Source organism: Thamnophis elegans, unplaced genomic scaffold (assembly GCF_009769535.1).
Source record: "Thamnophis elegans isolate rThaEle1 unplaced genomic scaffold, rThaEle1.pri scaffold_133_arrow_ctg1, whole genome shotgun sequence".
In the NCBI taxonomy this organism is placed as follows: Eukaryota; Metazoa; Chordata; class Lepidosauria; order Squamata; family Colubridae; genus Thamnophis; species Thamnophis elegans.
This window is the reverse complement of record NW_022473603.1, coordinates 72,117-95,311: the sequence shown is the minus strand read 5'-3', so window position 1 is coordinate 95,311 and position 23,195 is coordinate 72,117. Positions and strand designations below refer to the sequence as shown.

The 23,195-nt window shown below is 51.3% G+C and overlaps 1 protein-coding gene across 1 annotated transcript; it reads left to right on the top strand.

Annotated features, from left to right (window-relative positions):
* Window positions 1-287: 287 nt before the first annotated feature.
* CASZ1 (castor zinc finger 1) lies at window positions 288-20,838 on the top strand. Its single transcript, XM_032238364.1, has 10 exons — window positions 288-425; window positions 1,906-1,969; window positions 4,225-4,388; window positions 8,014-8,136; window positions 8,592-8,918; window positions 9,469-9,667; window positions 10,202-10,373; window positions 14,353-14,501; window positions 15,564-15,798; window positions 18,812-20,838. Exons 1-10 carry the CDS (start codon window positions 328-330, stop codon window positions 20,002-20,004), a joined length of 2,724 nt encoding a protein of 907 aa, XP_032094255.1. The 5' UTR covers window positions 288-327; the 3' UTR covers window positions 20,005-20,838.
* The last annotated feature ends 2,357 nt before the right edge of the window (window positions 20,839-23,195 follow it).

The window sequence follows — 23,195 nt, the reverse complement described above, 5'->3', positions numbered from 1 at the left end:
TCTGTGTCTCTGTCTCTGTGTGTATGTCTCTTTCTCTTTCTTTGTGTGTCTGTGTGTGTCTTTCTCTGTCTCTCTCTGTCTCTATCTGTGTGTTTGTGTGTGTGTCTCTCTCTCTGTATGTGTATGTGTCTCTCTGTCTCTCTTTCTCTCTCTCTGTCTCTGTCTCTCTGTGTTTCTCTCTCTCTGCCTCTGTGTGTGTGTCTCTCTCTGTCTCTCTGTCTGTCTGTCTCTCTTTCTCTGTCTCTCTCTGTCTCTCCCCACTTATCTTCTTTCCCGCGTGCAGGAAACGGGCAGCCCATAACACCTGGACGGTTCAACCCAACACAAATGAAGTCCGAGGTGGCTGAGAATCCTGGCTCGGGACCCACCGCAGCCCAGGATTCCTTGCAGGAGCACAGCTTGGACCTTAGAATGAAAGATCATGGGTAAGAAAGGGTGGGCCTCTAGCACAGAGGAGAACAAACAACCCAATTTGAGGACACCTCCCCCCACCCAAAAAAAACCCCTTGCCATTGGCCCGTGACCCGTCAAAACCGCGTTCCACAAAAGCCCGGTCGACGAAATCGCGTATGTGACGTCATCACAACGCGACGAAAAAGATCGAAAAATTGAAATAAAAATTAAATTACAGCAAGCCGATTCACATAAAGGTAAGGGTTAGGTTAAGGGTTAGGGTTAGGGTTAGGTTAAGGGTTAGGGTTAGGTTTAGAGCGTTAGCGTTACGTTTAGCATTAGGTTAAGGGTTAGCGTTAGGTTTTTCGTTAGGTTACGGGTTAGGTTTAGGGTTAGGTTTAGGGTTAGGTTAAGGGTTAGGTTTAGGGTTAGGTTTGGGGAGGTTAGGGTAAGGTTTTCGCTTTATTTTTACATTTTTCGATCTTTTTCGTCGCGCTGTGATGATGTCACATACGCGCTTTCGTCGACCGCGATTTTGCCGTCCGCGGTTTTGTGGTGGAACCCATTGGCCAGCTCAGCTGGGCCCAAGACACCTGGAGATTGAGAGATTGAGATTGAGATTTATATGCTGCCCTTCTCCCAAGGACTCAGGGCGGCGTACAACAATTAAAAGAAACACATAATACAAAAGTTTTTTAAAAAATGGACACCAGTTGCCTCTCCTTTGAGCTGCAGAAGACACAGATGTCTGGAAGTCTGTGCGAGTGGAGATACCTCCCACTCCAAGGAGATTAAGCTTTTCGGTGGCCCTGGTGTCTCTTAGCCCTCCCTGCCCCTTTGACCTCCCAGTCAGAGGTGACCATCGTGGTTGAGGTATAAGCGGTGGTGGGATCCTACCAGTTTAACAACCGGTTCGGCGTTTGCGCACGCTGCACACAGTTTTGAGAAAAAGTACCTTCCTCATTACCACTGGGGAGGAAAACAGCTGAGGCGTGGCAGAGCGGCAACTCAGCTGAGAAGATGTAGGTGAATAAAGCGCAGGGGTGGGTGGGTGGGCCCACTTCATTGTCGGAGCGAACCAGTTTGTCCAAACTAATCCGAACCGGCTGAATCCCACCCCTGGCTATAAGCCAGCCTTCCCAGCCAACTTCCTTCTCTATCTTCCAAGCCGTTGGCCTCCTCTCCCAACACAGTGGAGAGGAGAAGGCTCCCATCTGGGATCAGGTTTAGAAGGGGAGGTTGGGGTGCTTCCGGTGGGCTATTGGGCCGGTCTCCCTCATCCCCTGGGAGGGAGGGAGGGCTGGATCCCTGGAGAAGAGGGGGAGAAGAAAGCCTCGGGGACCTCCCTGACTTCCTCAGGGCCTTTTCCTTGCCGGGTGGGCTTCCTTGCCTCCTAGTCCTTCGTACGCATCAGGTGGAAGGCGGGGAAAGGGGTTGCCAATTGGAAAGGAGAATTAATTGCCTCTCCCCATTGCACATCTTAACTAAACCCTGTTGGTTTGTGTGTTCCAGTAATGAATCAAATGGCCACACAGTCTCGGCAAATTCATCTCTTTTATCCTCGCTTATGAATAAGGTAAGAGCCATCCATCAAGAGCCTTTCATTCCCCCCCCCACTCCCCCACCCACCCAGAGAAATTAAAGCCAGAGAGGGGGAGAACGCGTTTGTTTTTTAATGTTTTGCCTCTAATAAGATGAGTTTGTACCATTTAAATTTTGAGACCATTTTTCATCGGGTATAATTTCAGAGCCACTGCTTACGAATTAATTTAATGAACTGGCTGAAGAAATATATTGCAGCCCCTGACACACACACTCCCTCTGTGTGTGTGTGTGTGTCTCTCTCTCTTTCTCTTTCTATCTTCCTCCAACTCTGTCTCTCTCTTTCTCTTCTTTCTCCCTCTCTGTCTCTCTCTTTCTTTCTCTTTTTCTTTCTCCCTTTCTCCCTCTCTCTCTCTCTCTTTCTATCTCTTTCTCCCTCTCTGTGTCTCTCTCTCCATCTCTCTGGGTCCGTCTCTGTGTTTCTCTCTCTGTCTCTGTCTCTCTCTTTTTTCTATCTCTTTCTCCCTCTCTCTTCCTCTCTGTCTCTCTCTGCCTCTTTCTTTCTGTGTGTCTCTGTCTCTCTCTGTCTCCCTCTCTGTCTCTCTCTCTTTCTATCACTTTCTCCCTCTTGCTGCCTTTTTCTCTCTGTCTCTCCTTCCCTCTCTCTGTCTGTGTCTTTCTCTCTTTGTGTCTCCCTCTCTGTCTCTCTCTCTCTCTCTCTGTGTCTCTCTCTACCCACCCACCCCATGGAAGGAGGAGGACTCTGAGTTTGGGCTTTTTTTTTTTTTCCCCAATTTCAGAGCCAGCCACTTTTTTTGCTTTACGAGCGCTGTGTCATTTACATTTAAAAGTTTCGAAGGGGTGGAGGAGTCTTCTTTTTCCTTTGTTTTTCCGAGAATGGAAAAGAAGAAGGTGGAAAAAAAAGGCACACCAAAATTTGGAGCTAGGCAGACTTCTCTTGAAAGTCTTTTGCTTTTTTTAAAAAAAAAAATGCACTGGGCCTTTTTACGAAGACCATTATTTAAATTATGCATCTGTCTGTGATGGTTTTTTTCTCTCCCCCTCCTTCCTTCGGTAAATGTTAAATACAATTTTGGCTAAGAGTGTTTGTCTTGCCTTACATAGCCAAGGTCCACTTGGAGAACGGCTTCTCCTCAAAGCCAAAGTTGGGGGGGGGGGGTTTCCTTTGGAGGCTTTGCTCTGAATCTGCCATCCAGGCAGGGCTGAGAAAGTTCCCAGAATGACTCTGTGACTTGGCTTGGAGCTGCGTCCATTCTCCCCCCCACCCCCCAGGTTTCTGATTTTAAGGCTAGCATTAACCACCTTAGCGCAAGTGATAGAAATAGCACATTTAATTAAAAAAAATTTTTTTTAAAAAAGAAATAGCCTTTAGACACATACTGCTTCACCATGCTTTCTAGCACTCAGTAAGCGGTTTAGAGAGTCAGCGTACTGCCCCCCAAACAATCTAGATCCCTCATTTGACCAACCTCAGAAGGATGGAAGGCTGAGTCGACCTTGAGACAGTCGGGATTGAACTCCTGGCTGTGGGCAGAGTCAGCCTGCAATACCCCATTCTAACAGGAAGGAAGAAAGGAAGGAAGATAGCAATAGCCCTTAGACTTACATCCCGCTTCACTGTGCTTTACAGCCCTCTCTAAGCGGCTTACAAAGTCAGTGTACTGCCCCCCCCCCCAACAATCTAGATTCCTCATTTGACCGACCTCGGAAGGATGGAAGGCTGAGTTGACCTGGAGACGGTCGGAATTGAACCATTGGCGGTCGGCAGAGTTAGCCTGCAATGCGGCATTCTGACCCCTCCACCACCAGGGCTCATATGATAGCAAGGGGTCTTGTCCTTCCATCAAAGGAGTAGCAAATGCTCCCTCAGAGAGAGAGAGACAGAGAGAGAGACACACAGAGAGAGAGAGACAGAGAAGGGGAATGCCCCACCCCACCAGGAGAGGAATTTATTCAGACCAAACCACCCCATAAGCCAAGCTTGCTGGGGATGATGGGCGTTCAGCAGCTTGCTTCGAACTGCTCCGGGAGAGTGTCATGGAGGATTGGGCTTGTCAGCTGGAAAGCTGGCAGCCCAGGTTTGAGACTCAAGTGCTACGCGACGGGATGAGCTCCTGTCCTCAGCTCAGCTCCTACCAAAGTAGCCATTCAAAAGCTTGCAAGCACAAGTAGATAAATAGGCACCACTTCGGTGGGAAGGTAACAGAGATCCACTCAGGAAATTCTGGGCTTTCACTCTTAATGCCAAGATCCCTTTTCTGCCCACAGATGTCACAGAATAACCCGAACCTGGGGAACCTACTCGGCCTGAAAGGGGAGAGCGATGGCGGGCCCCTGGCAGCCGCAGGAGATGCCACCCAGTACCTGGGCAAGACAGTGAAGGCTCTCGTTCAGGAGAAGCTCGCGGAGCCCTGGAAGATGTACCTGCGCAGGTGAGGGCAGGAAGAGGGCAATGGGTCAAAAGGCTGCTGGGAGACCAGTGCTGCCCCACCGAACACCTAGGGGCCGGGCTGCAATGAACCATCCCTGCCCTTCTGTGGCTGCTCGAGGCGGTTCTTGCGTTGTGCACCGAAGCAGCACGGAGGGCACAGTGCCAGGGCTCTGGTTAGATTCCAGTATTTCAAGCATCATCACTTCCCATGCAGGACTTGAGCTATTCTGCCCGTTAATGGAATTTAACCCTGTCTCGACTTCCGTAAAGACGTTTTGCAATAAAAATAGGCGCATGAAACAGGAGCCCAGCATGACTAAAAGCTAGAAGTCCAATCTACTAGTTCTCTGCGTTGGGAAATCCAGAGCTGGCCTGAAAGAGCCAGAGGGATTTATTGGGCACTCCGAAAGAAATTGAAGCATCATCAAGTCCATCTCATGGAGCGTTCCCGGGGGTTGCCCCTTTGCCTGAGTTCATAGAATATAGCCACAATGGCAAACCTATGGCACGCAAGCCACAGGGGGCACGCAAAGCCCTCTCTGTGGGCACGCGAGCTGTTGCCCCAGCTCAGATCCATTGGGCATGCGCCTCCCACCGGCCAGCTGATTTTCAGACCTCTGCTGCGCATGTGTGGGGGCGGGGTGCATGTGGGAGATGCGCGCATAGGCGCAGGGGCCGTGCACACATGCACGGGGGTCACGCCCATGCACGGAGGGCAGTGAGCAGGGGTGGCCTGATTTTGCTCCCAGGAGGCTGCAGGGAGGCCTACTAGGCCCAAAATGGGGCACGGGGTGTGTGTGTGGCATGCCCCCTGCCCCTGAGGTTTATTTTTGCTCCCAGGAGGCTGCAGGGAGGCCTACTAGGCCCAAAATGGGGCACAGGGTGTGTGTGGCATGTCTGTCCCCCCCCGCCCCTGAGGCCTTTTTTGCTCCCAGGAGGCTTCAGGGAGGCCTACTAGGCCCAAAACGGTGCACAGTGTGTGAGTGGCATGCCCCCCGCCCCTGAGGCCCATTTTTCCTCCCAGGAGGCTGCAGGAAGGCCTACTAGGCTCAAAATGGGGCGTGGGGTGGTGGTCGCGCTCGCATGCGTGCGGGGTGGGGAGAAGCCCAAGGGGTCACACACGTATGAGCAGGGTGCAGGGCACGTGGGTGGGTGTCACATATGCATTGCATTATTTTGGCATGCAGCGACAAAAAGTTTAGCCCTCACTGGAATATAGAATAACAGAGTTGGAAGGGACCTTGGAGGTCTTCTAGTCCAGCCCGCTGCTCAGGCAGGAAACCCTATATCATTTCAGACCAATGTTTGTCCGGTCTCTTAAGTTCTTTTTTTCTCGTGGGTTATACTGCTGAAGCAGAAATCAAGAAGGTTCCTTTGTGACCCACCACTGTTTGTACCTCAATTCTTTTAAAAAACACCCAAGTTAAGAATCACCAGCCAGGGAGCCCCATGTATTACATTTCCTTTCCCCTCCTGGGGTCTTTCCCGTCTTTGAAAAGAGATTCGGTTTTTCCCCGAAAAGACCTGGAGGGCCTGTGAAATTGCATGTGACTTTTCTGTGCGACACAACAATCCTCTTATACAATACAGTAGCAGAGTTGGAAGGGACCTTGGAGGTCTTCTAGTCCAATCCCCTGCCTAGGCAAGAAACCCTATACCGTTTCAAACAAATGGCTATCCAACATCTTCTTAAAGACTTCCAGTGTTGGGGCATTTGCAACTTCTGGAGGCAACTTTTGTTCCACTGATTAATTGTTCTGTCGGGAAATTGGCACTGGAGGCTAAAACGTATGAAGAATGGTTGCAGGAACTGGGTATGTCTAGATTAATGAAAAGAAGGACTAGGGGAAACATGATAGCAGTCTTCCAATATCTCAGGGGCTGCCCCAAAGAAGAGGGGGTCAAGCTATTCTCCAAGGCACCTGAGGGCAGAGGACAAGAAGCAATGAATGGAAACTAATCAAGGAGGGAAGCAACCTAGAACAGTGAGAACTATTAATCAGTGGAACAGAATTTGCCTCCAGAAGTTGTGAATGCTCCAACACTGGAAGTTTTTAAGAAGATGTTGGGCATCCATTTGTCTGAAGTAGTGTAGGGTTTCCTGCCTAAGAAGGGGGTTGGACTAGAAGACCTCTAAGGTCCCTTCCAACTCTGCTATTCTATTTTTTCCATATATATATATTTTCCACACACACACACACACACACACACAGAGTTGGTGTCGCTTTCTTTCAATAGAAAGGACACCTTCATCTGTGTTTTTCCAGTATGTAAATGTATTTAAATTCAGCCGATTCAAAGCCAAACAGTTAATTAAAAGATTGACCCTCCTAGGAAATTATAGCCCGGCTTCTTCCTTGTCCAGCAGGCCTCCCCTCTCCCTCTTTGTCCCACAGTTATCTGCCCGATCAGCTGGGCCATTATGCTTCAGCCCAAGGAAGGGGCGTCCTTGTCTCCCCATTCAAAGCTGAGCCGGGAATGAAAATTTCCTGCCGCTTGCAGAATGAGGCTGGGGTGGGAATTGGAAGCGGTCTTTAAAATGGAGAGGAGGGGAACTCTGGGCCAATGAGGCAGACGCTAGAATAGAATACAGAATAGAATGGAATGGAATTCAGATTAGAACAGAATAGAGTAGAGTAGGATAGGGATAGGGATAGGATAGAATAGAATAGAATAGGGAATGGAGTGGGTTGGGTTGGGATAGAATAGAATAGAATGCAGAATAGAATGGAATGGAATTCAGATTAGAACAGAATAAAATAGAGTAGAATAGAATAGGGATAGGATAGGATACAGAATGGAGTGGGTTGGGATGGGATAGAATAGAATGCAGAATAGAATAGAATAGAGATTAGAATAGAGTAGAATTCAGAATAGAATAAAATAGTATAGAATATAGAGTTCAGAATACAATAAAATAGAATAGAATTCAGATTAGAATAGAATATAGAATAGAATTCAGAATAGAATAAAATAGAATAGAATATAGAATAGAATAGAAAATATGGAATGGAATGGAATGATGAATAGAATAGATTAGATTAGAATAGAAAATTTGAAATGGAATGACAAATAGAATAGAATAGAACAGAATAGAATTCTTTTATTGGCCAAATGTGATTGGACACAGAAGGAATTTGTCTTTGATGCATAGGCTCTCAGTGTACATAAAAGAAAAAATAAAATATATTCATCAAGAATCATAGGATATAATACTTAGTGATAGTCATAGGATACCAATAAGCAATTAGATTGTACTAGGAAACAAATAAAACCATATAAATTGTATAATGATACAAGCAACGTGGATATGACCATAAGTGGGAAGAGATAGGTACTAGTAAGGATGAGAAGAATAGTAATGCAGCTTTAGTGAATAGTTTGACAGTGTTGAGGGAATGATTTGCTTAGCAAAGTGATGGCATTCAGGGAAAAAACTGTCCTTGTGTCTAGTTGTTCTGGTGTGCAGTGCCCTATAGCATTGTTTTGATAGTAGAAGTTGAAACAATTTATGTCCAGGCTGCGAGGGGTCTCTAGATGTTTACACAACCCTCTTTTTGACTCGTGTAGTAAGATGCCCGTGCAGTTTCAAGCTTCCTCTCTTCTTCCTCCTCCTCCTTTGGCAGGTTTGGCACCAAAGATTTCTGCGATGCCCAGTGTGACTTCCTGCACAAGGTGCATTTCCACTGTGTGGTGGAAGAGTGTGGCGCTCTTTTCAGCACCGTGGATGGAGCTGTGAAGCACGCCAAGTAAGTCCCGGGCATCGGCTGGTGTGTGTGTGCGCGTGTGCGTGTGTGTGGAGATCCTTGAGTCTGGGAGTTTTCAAGCCAAAACCCCAGAGCTTTGCCCTCACCAAGAGATACCCTGGAGATTTGGATCACCCACACTTTGCCCGCTTTCAGAGATGCATATGAACTGGGCTCCCGCCCCAGGAGTTTTGGGCAGCCCCTTAAGTGGGAGGGGAAGGTGAGGGACCCTCAGTTGAATGTCACCCTGTATGTCATAATGACGTTTTAAAAAATTTTTGTGACGCTGCCCATTATCAGTCTTAGGAATTTGCCAGAAACCAACGCTGAGCCCCTCTTCAAAAATGAGCAGGAGACCACCAAGTGATGCCTAAATGGGGCGATTGAATGAGCTGCTCTATCTGTCAGCATTTGTGGCTGATGGATCTCACGCTCTCTCTCCTCATCCCTCTCCGTAGCTTCCACTTCCGAACAGAGGGAGGCGCCGCGAAGGGAACCTCGGAACACGCCTTCCCGACTCCGGCTGAGAGCAAGACCTCCATCCCGCCTTCCTCTCCATCCGCCGCGTCCGCCATTCTGGCCACCGCCTCGGCCGCAGAGGGCCCTGCCGCCTGCCCGGCTAGTGTGCCGTCCGCTCCCACGCTACTGGCCTGGAAACAGCTGGCTTCCACCATGTCTCAGCTGCCTGTCTCGGGGCCTGGGCTGGCCACGTCCCCGATAGCCACCACTTCCCTGGAGAATGCCAAGCCCCAGGTCAAGCCGGGCTTCCTGCAGTTCCAAGAGAAGTGAGTGGCTCTTTTGGACGGGTGGTGTGGGGTCAAGGGGAGGACCAAGGCAGGTCTTCTAGCAGCAGTGGCTCTTCAATCCCAAGGACCGGCCTATAGATCTTTCACTGCTCTCCTCTCCTATGCCTTGTGTGCATCTGCAGAGCTAGGGTGGGGCTTTGCTAGCAGCAGTGGCTCTTCCATCCCAAGGACCGGCCTATAGATTTCCACTGCTCTCCTCTCCTATGCCTTCTATGCATCCGCGCATCAGGCACTGGACCCAGCTGTTTCTCTTCCTCATCGGCCACTTCCAGACCTGGGGGCTATTGACTCTTCATCTGAGGGCTGACGGATGGATGGCCAGGCTCCGCCTCTGTCTCTCTCTCGCGCTCTCTCTGCCAATTCCATTCCCTCTCCCCCCTCGGAGCTCTCAAGTTGTCTTGAGGCTGACCCTGACTCCCACACCTCTTTCTCTTCCTCCTCCGATTCGGCTGCTGGAGGGGGCAGTGGCCAAAAGGCCAGACCGCCATCCCCGTTAGCCAAAAAGGCTCATTTTGGATCTCTCCTCCAGCGATCCTTGCCTGGCCACGGACTGCAAGTATGCCAACAAATTCCACTTCCACTGTCTCTTTGGGAACTGCAAGTACGTGTGCAAGACCTCGGGGAAGGCTGAGTCCCACTGCCTCGACCACATCAACCCCAACAACAACCTGGTGAATGTGCGTGATCAATTCGCTTATTACTCCCTGCAGTGTCTCTGCCCAAACCAGGTAAGTCCGACGGAAGGAGAGAAAGGGGGGGGCTGGGATGCAGGAAGACCCCATAGGAAATTAGAAAAGGCTGGTCTCCACCAGGTAGAGATAGTCCTCGACTTATAACAGTTCTAGCAACTGTTCAAAGGGTGGCTCAGTGGCTAAAGACACTGAGCTTGTCGATCAGAAAGTTCGGCCGTTCGGCGGTTCAAATCCCTTGCGCCGTGTTACCGAATGAGCTCCCGTGACTTGTCCCAGCTTCTGCAGTTCGAAAGCATGTAAAAAATGCAAGTAGAAAAATAGGAACCACCTTTGGTGGGAAGGTAACAGCGTTCCGTGCGCCTTTGGGCGTTGAGTCATGCCAGCCACATGACCATGGAGACGTCTTCGGACAGCGCTGGCTCTTCGGCTTTGCAACGGAGATGAGCACTGCCCCCTAGAGTCAGGAACAACTAGCACATATGCGCAAGGAGAACCTTTACCTTTGGCCTGGAGATTGGGGGGGGGTGGCTATTCTCACGAAACTGACCCTCCCTCCTCTCCTGCCTGCAGCACTGTGAGTTCCGCATGCGGGGGCATTACCACTGCCTTCGCCCCGGCTGCTTCTTCGTGACCAACATCACCACCAAGCTGCCCTGGCACGTGAAGAAACACGAGAAGGCTGAGCGGAGAGCTGCCAATGGTTTCAAGTACTTCACCAAGCGGGAAGAATGCGGCAGGCTGGGTAAGCGGACGGGACGGTGGGGGACACACCGACGAGCCATCCCTTGCTCACTCGCTCCCTTTCCTTCCGGGGAGGTTAAGCAGACAAACCAGGTTTTATTTTCAACTTGCCGTTTTATTCATTTGAATTTGTCCCTTTAATCAATGGCTCCTCCTTCTCCGATAAGCAGCTGGAGGTCAAATATTGAAATCCAGGGTTGTGATGCCCAACGAGGCAGTCCTTCCTTCTCCTGTAGTGGGCACAAACCGCTTCTTGGACCCTGCTGGCCCTCAGATCCTGAGGGGGGCAAACAGGAATAGAATATAATAGAATTAAGACTATAGAATAGAATAGAATTAAGAAAATAGAATAGGATAAGAATAGAATAGAAATAGAGGAATAGAGTAGAGTAGAAATAGAGGAATAGAATAGAGTAGAGTAGAATAGAATAGAATTAAGAAAATTAGAATAGAATAGAACAGAACATAATAGAATATGGAATAGGAATAGAATAGGAGAATACAAGAATAGAATAGAATAGAATAGAATAGAAATAGAAGAATAGAATTAGGAATATAGAAAAGAATAGAATTAAGAAAATAGAATAATAGAATAGAAATAGAAATAGAGGAATAGGAAAGAATAGAATAGAATTAAGAATATAGAAAAGAATAGAATTAGGAAAATAGAATAGAATAAGAATAGAATAGAATAGAAATAGAGGAATAGAATAGAATTAAAAATAGAAATAGAGGAATAGGAAAGAATAGAATAGAATTAAGAATATAGAATAGAATAAGAAAAGAATAAGAATAGAACAGAACAGAATAGAACAGAAATAGAGGAATAGAATAGAATTAGAAATAGAGGAATAGGAAAGAATAGAATAGAATTAAGAATATAGAATAGAGTAAGAATAGAACAGAACAGAATAGAACAGAAATAGAGGAATAGAATAGAATTAGAAATAGAGGAATAGGAAAGAATAGAATAGAATTAAGAATATAGAATAGAGTAAGAATAGAATAGAACAGAATAGAACAGAAATAGAGGAATAGAATAGAGTAGGGTAGAGTAGAATAGAATAGAGTAAAATAGAATTAAGATTAGAATAGAATAAAAGAGAATAGGACACACAAGGAATTTGTCTTTGTTGCAGAGACTCTCAGTGTACATAAGGAAAATAAAATACATTCATCAAGAATCAAAACAAACAGTTGGAAACTGCTCTGCCATCCCTTGCGTCCTTTGTGCCCGTGTTTTCATGGCAAGGCTCACCTGGGACATCCCAGAATAGGAATATCGTCCCAGTATTCCCCCAGATGGCCCTGCCTTAGGCATGAGCTTGTGCTGGCAGCGAGTTGCGGCCCTGCCTTTTCTGATGCCAACTCCCTGGCGAAGCTACGGCAGATCAAAGGGCCCAAAGTTACACGGAGGCAAGCGGGTGTGGCTGGCAGCTGCATTTGCCAGTAATAAAGGTGGGGCCAGCCCCTCCCCCCCTTTGCCCTCCGCCCCACTTCCTCCAGCAGTTAAAGTAAGGGAGCCCCAGTGGCAGTGCCCGGATAGGTTGGCAGAGGCCAAAGAGCTGGTGTGGGAGCAGCCTGGCCTGGCTTGGCCTTCCCCAGCCATTCCTCAAGAGTTCAGCCTCCCTAGGGCTACAGCTGCTTGTGGGTCTGCGGAAGGGCACTTCCCCCCTTGGCTGCTCAGTTTCAGCTGCAGAAACCCGGGGTGGGGTGGGTTTTAGTCATGACTCCCCCCTCGCCCACCCCCTGCTAGAGAAAAGGAGACGGCTCATCCAGGAGAGCTCAGACGGTTCCCCAAAATCTTCCTTTATCCCGCCACCTCTGGATACTGGATGTTTTTCTCCCCAGATGACATCTCTGTGGTAAAGGGGCTGCATGTCAGCTCTGGCGAGCCTGGATACAGGAAGGATGGGTGCCCTTTGCGTGCCTGGCATCCTTGCCCCCTCCCGAACCCCACTCAAGGCTGTGAATGGGGCAAGGGGTACGCACGAAAGAAGATTCAAGAAGGCCAGGAGAGGGGGGAGGGGAGAGCTACTCCATCTTGCATTTCCAAAAAGCAATTCGACATGTTTTGTTTTTTCTTTGAAAACATTTCGCTTCTCATCCAAGAAGCTTCTTCCGTTCTGGAGAAAAACCAAACCAAGTGACTGAGTATCTCCGTAGGCTCCATTTTGTCATCCGTCAAGCATTTAGCCCCGGGGTGATAGATAGCAAGGCACAGCTGTAACCGGGCAACAGGCAACAAAGCCCTGGGCTGCCCCTTCCCTGGCTGCCGGCTCAGGAACGCCAAGAGGCTTGAGGGTTGGCTGCCATCTGGCACATCGCCAGGCCACGCAAAACCAGCCGATGATACCCGACACTCGGTTGCCCCAGTCTGCCGCCAGTCATCTCGGACGAACCCCCAGCAGAGCAGGAAGGATGGGGGAGGGGGAAGGGTTAAGAGGGAGGCAGCATTGTGTGCAGGGGGGGGGGGAGAAGGAGAGGATCTCCAGAAATGCCAACTGGGCAATGCCCTTCTAGTGGCAAAGCTCGGTTTGCAGGCTGGCTTGTAAACAGACCTACGGTAGAGCGTGGCATGAGATCGGTCGAAGAGCCCGTGGCTTCTGCATCAATTAATTCACTCCATTGCCCCTCAAATACATCCGAGTCCATCTATAAGGGGGGTGTGTGGAATACCACCACACCGTCTTTCCCCTGGTAGGTTACATTTCAGCGCAGCTCTGGCTTTGAGGTGGGCTTCAGAGCTTGCTGTAGGGCGGGAAGAGGGGGGGGCGGAGAGGACACGGACGGCTGGTGCCTGTTTTTTAACCTCCGCTGCTTTTTAATTGATGGCTTTATTATGCCGCTTCTGACGAGATGTATATGGATTTTGGATTTTATTTGTGTTTTCATTGTATGTCATGCTGAGAGAGTATTTGCTATAAGGCAACTAATAAATCTCTGGAAATAATTAAATAAAAGTTATAGCAGGCAGCATCCAAGGGGGCCTCCCTCTCTCTCTCTCCCTCTTCTCTCCCCCTCTCTCTCTCCTCTCCCTCCCTGTCTGTCTCCCTCTCTCTGTCTCCCTCTCTCTGTCTCTCTGTCTCTCTCTCTGTGTCTCTCTGTCTCTCTCTGTGTGTCTCTCTGTCTCTCTGTTTCTCTCTCTCTCGCATGTGGGAAAACAAGGGATGCCACTTTTAAGACGGCCCCTGGCATCGGTAATTTTCATAAATTTAAAACGGCTTTCCAATTAAGCCCTTTAAAAACTGATCAGTTTTAATTTGTTCAACCTGCCAATTAATAAATTAAGTGCAGGCGGCTTTGACTTACGTCGTTCAGTAAGTCATTTGGGTTATCTCAGAAATGTCCCTCTTGGTCCCCCCTGTCGACCTTCGCAACATCCTCTGCAAAGGAGACAGGCAGCTTCGGGGGCTGGGGGGGGCAGTTGCTCAGCCTGGGCCTAATCTAGGGCTGGATCCTGTCTATCTTCCTTGCTTGTTCCACTTGTGGGGAGGGGAGGTTCCTACCCCACTCCAGGGGAAGGATACTGCAAACTCCCCATTCCCTCCCCACTCCAGGGGAAGGATACTGCAAACTCCCCATTCCCTCCCCACTCCAGGGGAAAGTTATTGCAAAATCCCCATTTCCTCCTGATCAACTAGGACTCAGGAGACAGAGAACAAATGAGGGCGGGGCCAGCCAGAGGTGGCCTTTGTCGGTTCTCCGAACTACTCAAAATTTCCGCTACTGGTTCTCCAGAACTGGTCAAAACCTGCTGAATACCATCTCTGCCCCCAACGCTATGGGTCAGAGGCCCTGCTAAGAGAGAGCCTCCCTTTCTTGATCATCTATGGGGAGCTGCTCCGGAGTTCTTATCCTCCTGGGCTCGTACCAAGAGTGGCGTCTGGCCCGTCCCTGGGGCGCATGTGCTGCTGACTCCAAGTACGGTTGGTTGCCGGCTTGTGTGGATGTGCGACTCTTTTTACCTTCCCTTCCAGGCTGCAAATACAACCAGGTCAACAGCCACTTCCATTGCATCCGCGAGGGCTGCCAGTTCTCCTTTTTGCTGAAGCACCAGATGACGTCCCACGCCAGGAAGCACATGAGAAGGATGCTGGGGAAGAACTTCGACCGCATTCCCACTCAGGTGACTCCCCTGGAGGATCGCTTCCCCCCCCCCCTTTACGGCTTCACTGTTTTCAGGGACAGCAGTTGGGAACGCGGGAAGCAGGAAAACCTCAGCTGGGGGGGTATCCATCTCCAGCTTCCCCCCGCCCCCGCTCTCCACCAACAGCTACCCCCCCAAATTGCTCTCTATGCATCCTGACCCGCGTCGAGGGGGTGGGGCGGACAGGAGCAGCTTCCCACAAAGCAGTGAAATCCCCCACCAACCCCCCCCATCTGAAGTGGCTTCCGGAGGGCAGCGGACACGAGGGGCCGAAGTGTCCCTCCCCAAAATTTCCCACCCCTGGACCCAAACATGAGTTTCGTGTTTTAACGAGAAAAAATTCAATTACAGCTCAAGAAATTAAATGCGGCTTAATGGGATTACCACCCGCCCAACCCCAGTGCGCTTACTGATTTTTCCCTTGTGGGATGTTCACAGTCACAATTCCTCAGCGGTTTCTCCCAGGCCTATGGAGGGACAAAAACACGCACGCCCCACCCCAAATTTCAGCAGCACAACGTAGCGCTCGGGCTTCGGGCTAAAGCTCAGGATTGCCACCGCGTCCTCGGCTTCCTTCCTGCATGGAAAGGGCTGTTTTTGCAGTGTAAGGTGCTGTGCAGTGTGTCTTCTATGACACAGACAAACACAGACACACACACACACACACAGACTATGCAGGGCAGGAGGTTAGGATCAGTGGTGAAATTCAAATTTTTTTACTACCAGTTCTGCAGGCGTGGCTTGGTGGCAGGGGAAGGATGGTGCAAAATCTCCATTCCCGCCCCCGCTCTGGGGTCAGCCAGAGGTGGAATTTGCCGGTTCTCTGAACTACTCAAAATTTCCTCGGCCGGTTCTCCAGAACCAGGAAGAACCTGCTGGATTTCATCTCTAGTTAGGATCCACCTAACTAGGGGGCTGGGGGAGGATACCTGCAGTCCCAGGCAACTGTGGGCCCCCCCACCTTTGCTTTCAGGAAGAGGGGCAGAAAGCAGCCAGGCTTCCCCCAAAGTCACCCCTGCCCCCTCCGTTGTCTTGCTGCAGGTGGTGGGCCACCCTGCTAGGAGTGACAGCCACCCACAAGTGAGCAGCCTGGCCCCCAGCCCGGCTTCATCAGGGAATCCTGCCTCCTTTCAGGGAGCCCCCAGCCTGATGGACCCCGAGGGGGAGGAGTACCTGGATTACGCGGGATGCAGCCCCGGCGCCGTCTCCTCGGAGTCGTCGAACATGGACCGCAGCTGCTCCAGCACCCCGGTGGGCAACGAGAGCACCTCAGCGGGTGAGTGTCCTAACCACCCACACACGCCCAGCTCCGGCCTGGGACTCTGCGAGAGGCTGTGCCCTCTGGGTCAGGCAGTCGTCTTTTTTTTTTTTTTCAAACGTGGAGGAGGGCTCCGAGTGGCCTCCCACATGGACTCTCTCAATGTGGGATTGGTGGAAGAGCCTAGCCAGGTCAACAGTGCCTCTGAGGGCTCTGGAAAGCTGAAGACGCTGCCAGGGACAGGAAGTCAATGTCTTTGACTGAAGTTCCCCATTGCATTGATTAACGGTCACTTCCAATGAATCCCTTGCAAAAGAGGCCTACGGCCCAGAGCGGCAGTTGAAGGGCCTGATCGGCTGGGAGGCGGCCGGAGTGTCCGTCAGCATCCCTCCACCCCACCCAGGGAATGCCGTAGGCCTCCCTGGACGAGCCAGGCCCAAGAAGCAGCTGGTCCTTCCCTGACTTCCGTTTGACCATTCACACACAAACACACCCCCCTCATCTCCCTGGCAGACCTGCTGCCCGCCTGCCCCGGTTGGGGTGGTCCGGATGCCCTCGTGGAGACCCCCCCTCCCTCTGCTGCTGCTGCTGCTCATCACCCCTTTCCATCTTCTCCTCTGGTTCTGTCGTCGTACCTGTGAATGTGTCCTCCATTTTTCATCGTGTGGCTTAACACTTCTCGGGGAATCTTATTTTTGGTTCTGTCTCCTTTTTTTTTCTTCTTCTGGTGGTTGTTTTGTTTTTCTTTTCCTGCTATTTTTTTTTCTTTCTTTCCACGTTTCTCCAGGCTGCCTGGCTGCTCTTCCTCCTCCTCCTCCTCCTGCCGCTGCTGGTGACGATGTTAGCCACAATGCACCTCCTCCACCACCACCACCACCATCTCTGCCTCCTTCTTTCTCACAAGCCCTGCTCAGATCTCCCCTCCCCTCCCTGCCCTACCTCTTCTCCCCATCGTGTGTCTCATACTCTCTGCTAAGTGCCACCCTGGGATCCAGCAGGGGCATTGCCTTGCCCACCGCCAGCTCGACAGGGCTCGCGCCCATCCTGGCCAGCCCAGTCAAAAGCGACGTCCCGCTAGTGCAGGATGCAGCAGGTAATTCGATCTCCGCTTTCTCGTAACACTACCCCGACATCCCCCCCACCTCAGCCGCCGATAAGACACGGGGCTCTGAAAACGACCAGCCTGTCTGCGCACTTCCAGACTGGCAGGGGCCTTTCGGCTGTCTTCTGGACCAGTCCTGGCTTCCTGGCATCGCCAGGCTGGACCCAGCTGACGCCCAATCATCTAACAAGGGCATTTTTTCCCTTTGGACGTCCCCAGCCCTCGTGTCAAACTCCAGGCCTTTTCCTCTCCCGGCGTTAGATGATCAACGGCCGCGAGGTCAGAACGGTTCCTATACGTGGACTTTAGAAGCGACAGAAGCACGATGGGAAAAATCTCTTTCATTCTCCTTATCTTGAGAGGAATTCGGATCAAAATTAGAGCAAGGCCTGGGGAGCGTAACCAGGGGTGGGCCTCAAAAAATTCCAGCAACGGGTTTGCTGCCCCGTTGCTGGGTGGCATGGCCATGGTGGGTGTGGCCTAGTCGATCTCCTGCACTATGGCGGAGGGTGGGGTTCACCCTCCCCAGGCTCCTTGAGAAGGCTTCCCTTGAGTCTCTGGGAGGGAAAAAACTGCTTCCCCTGGGCTCCGGAGGCTCGTGTCTTGACTTCCGGAATCTCCAGTAGGCCCAGAACCTCCGTGCAAGCCCCACATTTACCTGGCATGATGAATGGGCTGCGTGGAGAGGTGGGCTGGGGTGGTACGGGTGGGGCAGGGTGGGGTGGGCAAAGCAGGCCGGGGGGGGGGATTTGCCGAACCGGGCAGTAACCTAGGGAGAGGATCGGGCGAACCTGGGCGAACCCACAGCAGCCCACCCCGGACTGTGTAAACGCTCCCCATAAGAGGAAGATAATCTTGCGTATTACGTTAAAGGCGCTCTCCGGTGGGAACATGCTAATTTGAACAGTCCTCGGCAGAGGAACGTGGTTTCTACCACAACGAAATCCTAAAAAAGTAAATTGCGAAATGTAATAAACAAAATTCCCCCGAAGGCCATTCAACGCCTAGCCATACAGGTGAGCGCTCACAGATCCTCCTAGCCAACCCCTCGGGTGGGCGAGTGGGTGGAGTAGGAAGCAGCTTTTCAAAACCTTGCAAAAGGTTAAAGGAGTCGGGGCCATCCAGGTCTCAGGACGATTTCCATTCTGGTGAAGGAGAATATTTGTAGCTCAGGGTTGAGATGAGGGGTCCTTATTGCTCTCTAAGCTGGCTTGTTTTCTTGCAGACGTTTCATTACCCAACTAGGTAACAAAATCATGCTAGTATCAAAGACAAGGAGGGGGGGGAGGGAGGGAGGGAGGGAGGGAGGGAGGAAGGAAGGAAGGAAGGAATGAAGGAACGAAGGAACGAAGGAAGGAAGGAAGGAGAATACTTGAAGCTCAGGCTTGAAGCTCAGGGTCCTTGGTGCTCTCTGAGTTTGGTTGTTTTCTTGCAGGCGTTTCATTACCCAACTAGGTAACATCATCAGTGCTAGTCACTAGTTAGCACTGAACGTTACCTACTTAGGGTCATAAAATGCCTGCAAGAAAACAAGCATGCTCAGAGAGCACCAAGGACTCCTTCATGTCAAGCCTGAGCTTCAAGTATTCCCCCCCACCCCAAATCCTGAAAACGTCCCAGAAAATGGCCCAAAAAGAGGCATGCATGCGCCGGTCAGCTGGTCTTCGGGTCTTTGGCATGTGTGTGCCAGAAACCTGAAGACCAACTGGCCAATGCACACATGCATGTGTGTTGTGGTTTGGCCACTGGGTGCCAAAAAGGTTCGCCATCACTGACCTTGACTGTCCTCTATCGCAACCTGGCAATTAAAACAAATACATTATATTAGCCAAAAACAAAATGCAATTTATTAATTATGGGGGAGGGTCTGGAAGAAAAAGGGGGAGTTGTCCTCTCCCACAATGCCAAACTCTGCCTTTATTCCCCTAGGGAACACCATCACCATGCCAACCGCCGCGGGGGCCAAGAAGCGTTTCTGGATCATCGAGGACATGTCCCCCTTCGGCAAGCGCCGCAAGACCCCCTCCTCGCGCAAGATGCTGGACGAGGGGATGATGCTGGAGGGCTTCCGGCGGTACGACCTGTACGAGGACTGCAAAGATGCCAACTGCCAGTTCTCCCTCAAGGTCACGCACTACCACTGCACCCGGGAGAACTGCGGGTACAAATTCTGTGGCCGCACCCACATGTACAAGCACGCCCAGCACCACGACCGGGTAGACAACCTGGTGCTGGACGACTTCAAACGCTTCAAGTCCTCTCTCAGCTGCCACTTCCCCGACTGCCAGTTTTCCGGCAACAGCACGCACTTCCACTGCCTGCGCTGCGGCTTCCGCTGCACTGACAGCACCAAAGTGACGGCCCACCGCAAGCACCACGGCAAGCAGGACGTCATCAGCGCCGCCGGCTTCTGCCAATTCAGCTCCAGCGTGGACTGCGAAGTGCCCGAGTGCAAATACAAACTCAAGTGCTCGCACTTCCACTGCACCTATCCCGGGTGCAAGCACACCGTGGTGGGCATGTCACAGATGGACTCGCACAAGCGCAAGCACGAGAAGCAGGAGCGGGGAGAGCTGCCGGCCATCTCTCCGGGGCCTGAGGGACTCCCGGTCGTCCCCATGGAGTACGAGGCCCAGAGTGCTTCCGTCAACCTGGACAGCTCCCTCAACCTGAGCACAGACGCCAAGAGCTCCCTCTTCTTCCTGCAAAACGCGGCGGGAGTGGGGCTCAACGACTCCGTGGACCTCAGCCAGAAGCCCTCCGAGGGCACGGGTGGCCTCCCTTCCGCCCCGGGGGAGACCCTGGCCCCTGCCTCCAGCAAGCACTTCCTAGCCAGCTGTGGCAACGTGGAAGAAGAGGACGACTCTTCCCACGACGACGATGACGAGGAGGAGGAAGAAATGAACGATGATGATGATGATGAAGAGGAGGATGAGGAGGACGACGAAGATGAGGAAGAGGAGGAAGAGGATCTGAACACTGATTCGGAAGAGTCGCTCCCTGACGCGGAGGGCCTGCCTGTGAAAGACATTAGCGAACTAGAGGTGGCCGTTTCCTCCACCGCGGATCCCAGAGACGCTTCCACGCCTTCCAGCGAGCCAGCCTCAGCCCCGGCCCCTTAAGGAGCAGCCACACAGCAGCGGTGGGGGTTTGGTCTGGGCGAGCGGAGAAAGCAAAAAACTGCATGGACAGGGGACCTTGCTATGTTGAGGGGGAGAGGCAAGAACGAATGCTAGAATGGCCAGCGAGCAGCAAAACCGACTCTATCCCAGAAGGTGCGCGAGAGGCGGAGGGAAGCACTGATTCTTGGACCACACACAACACGGAGAGGAAGCAGCAGAGGCAGCAACATCCTGGGGACAGGGCGGGGTAGGATAGGGGGCAGCCAGAGGACCCATCTGTTGGGGTGCACATGTTTACAGGGGGGCAGCAGGCAGAGCATGGTGGTCCCGTGATGCAGACGGACTGACCCTCCCGCTTCTGGATGGATGTGCTCCCCGTGGCAGGAAGCGCCCTGCCCCTTCCGACCCCGCTTTAGGCGGGACAGTTTTTATAACCCTTCGACTCTGGTGTGTGTTCATTTGTCCTCTAATACTCCTCCCATTCTCAGGGAGACGGGGTGGGGGGGCAGGCAGCTAGCATCTGGCGGGGGATATGAGTAGGGATGAAGAGCGTTAAGTCATACAAAATATAGATATATCTATATATCTATAGATGTAGATATAGATATATATATAGCGGCAAAGCTGGATTAGGTTCTGCTAAGCTGCGAGCCGAGTCCTTTTTGCCACCGGGGGCGGGAGGTGGGGAAATTAGGGGACGGGGTGGGTTCCGGTATCACTTATATTCCTATTCCTTTCTTCCCCTTTTCTCCGGCATCAAATGAATGGGAGAAACGGGTGTCTCAGGCAGCTGGGAATGCTTGGAACAGGGGTATTTATTATCAGTTGTGGTTTTGTTTTGTTTTTTTTAAAGAAAAGCAAAAAAAAAAAAAAAACTAGAGGTGGGGGAAAAGACAAGACAGATTGATCCAGGCTGAGAATGAAATATCAGTCGTAATAATAATGATAATAATAATAATAATAATAATAATGTTACTAATTTTTCTAAGGAAGAAGGAACTGCTTTATAATGTGAGCCTCTCCCTCACTGGAGCAGAGGTGGGTTGCTACCGGTTTGCATCGGTTGAGCCGAACTGGTTGTGGTATTTTGGCCTTGGTTGCCTGAACCAGCAACGACACAGGCTGGCCACGCCCCTGAACTGGTTCTCCGTTTGGCGATGCTATTGCCGGAATATTTTCTTACTAACTTTTTCATTTTCTGCGCATGCTGCGCATGCAGTCAGCCACACATGCAGCACACATGTGGTGTGTGTAAAGCAAACTGGCAGCAACGCACCCCTGCACTGGAGGGTCCCCTTCTGGTCGATCTCGGGGGGGGGGGCACACTGAAGGAAAGGAGGCACCCCAGCCTCTGGAGGGTAGGGAGAGAGCCAAGGGGCCAGTCTGCAGAAAGGGAGAAGAGCTGGCCACGGGCTGGGCTTGAAGGTCTTTCAAACCCAGGACCCTTCAGCCCCACCTTGGCTCCGTTGCTGGAGGAGGAGCCGGAGGAGACCCAGGTCTCTCCCGGCGTCTTCCCCTGAAGGCCTCAGCCAAGGCAGGGGAATCTCTGGCTCGCTCTTCTGGACGCATCCGGGATGGGTGGGTGGCAGAAATCCAAGTCTTTCCCAATCCAGAATTGAGACTGGGGAGACCAAGCGCTCCAGCCTCCCCCTATCCCGCTCCCGAAACACCAGGGAAAGTCCAGGCACATCCCAGCCGAGGAACCTGCTCAACCCCGCCCCCCCCCCTCCAGAACACATCCTCGGAGGTCTTTTTGCTTCTGATACTTGACAGCCGAGGTTTTTTGCGTCGGCGATGACCCTTCCCCTTCCTGTGTCTTGTTTCTGTGCTGTTGGGCTTCAAACAAAACTAACAAACTAACAAACCAAGAAAGGAAAACCAGAAGTCGCTTCGCAGTGCAAAGAGTGAGAATGTAATCCAGGAACTTTTGTTAAATGTAAAGCTAGCGAGGAAGGAAAGAGGATCGCAAAAACCATTTCAGGTGTCCCAGAAAATGATGGCCGTGTTGCATTCCCCCCCTCTGTAAAAGTTTTATATATATAAAATAGAGAGAGAGAGAATTGGAGAGTTATAGCTAGAAAAAGAGATTGGGCTGCCATTTGTCAGAAATTGTGTAAGGTCTCCTGTTTGAGTGGGGGGGGGGTTGGACTAGATGACCTTTAAAGTCCCTTCCAACTCTTGTTAATCTGTTAAAAACGAGAAGGAGCCGTTCAGATCACATGCTGAGGATCCGGCGAGAAGCCGCCTGGAGAAACGGGCTTTTGGCTTATCTACAAAGAACAGGGTCTCCTGCTTGGGCAGGGGGTTGGACTAGATGACCTGCAAGGTCCCTTTCAACTCCGTCCTGCCTCGAACCCTGTGATCTAGAGGCAAAAGGGAGAATGCTTTTGGTCCATGCTCATGGACCAAACCCTCAGTATTTCAGGATTTCCATTTGGCATTGAAAGAAACCAAGAGATTTCTCATATGAGGTTGTCCTCCCCCACCCTTCCATCGATAGCAGATAGATTTGTGGTGTGGCTGGTAAAGGCGACGCACCGAGTATTGATTGTATTTTAAAGGGTGGCGTGAACCATTTTGGGGCAAGGCAACCCCCCTCTCCCATTCTGAGTTCCTAACGAAAGGGCACCCCGCCAAAAGTCTCCTAGTTCGGCCTGGCCTGGCCGCAGGGCTCCAAACTCCGGCCTGACCCCCTCTCGGCAAAGGCCGTTGAATCCAAGAGGGGCACCACGAATGCCAGGCGGTCACGCGGCTTCCCTTCCTCCTCCAAAGGCTCAAGGCTGGGAGGACCAGGAGTCGGAGCGACTCCGCAGCAGGGGCTCAATTGGGCGATGCCCAGATAAAAGCCCAGCCATTCCTGCTCCTCTTTTTTTTAAAAAAAAAACCTACTCTTGTTGCTCCCTAGAAAGGTGCTATGGGAAACCTCTAGTTTGCAGTCACGTCTTTGGAAAGGGTGACTTAGCTCCCCACCCCCACCCTGAGCCCCCCCCCACCCGCAGGTACCTTGAGAGGACTTGGTGGTCCTCCACACTTGAGTAGCACACCTGTGCGTGAGAGTGTGTGTGTGTGTGTTTACAAAACTTTGCGACTTTCAAGCTGTTGTAATGTTTCTCTCATGTCTTCGGCAATAATATCTCCAGCCACTTCTAGCCAGCGGCCTTTGGCAAAGGAAAAAAAGGGGGGTGGGAACA

What these genes read in the sequence shown, in the direction of transcription:
- CASZ1 (XM_032238364.1), top strand. Translation starts at nt 328, where the DNA reads ATGAAGTCCGAGGTGGCTGAGAATCCTGGCTCGGGACCCACCGCAGCC. An exon ending in TGGAAGATGTACCTGCGCAG is followed by an intron (nt 4,389 to 8,013) that starts GTGAGGGCAGGA and finishes CTCCTTTGGCAG; the next exon opens with GTTTGGCACCAAAGATTTCT. An exon ending in AGTGTCTCTGCCCAAACCAG is followed by an intron (nt 9,668 to 10,201) that starts GTAAGTCCGACG and finishes TCCTGCCTGCAG; the next exon opens with CACTGTGAGTTCCGCATGCG.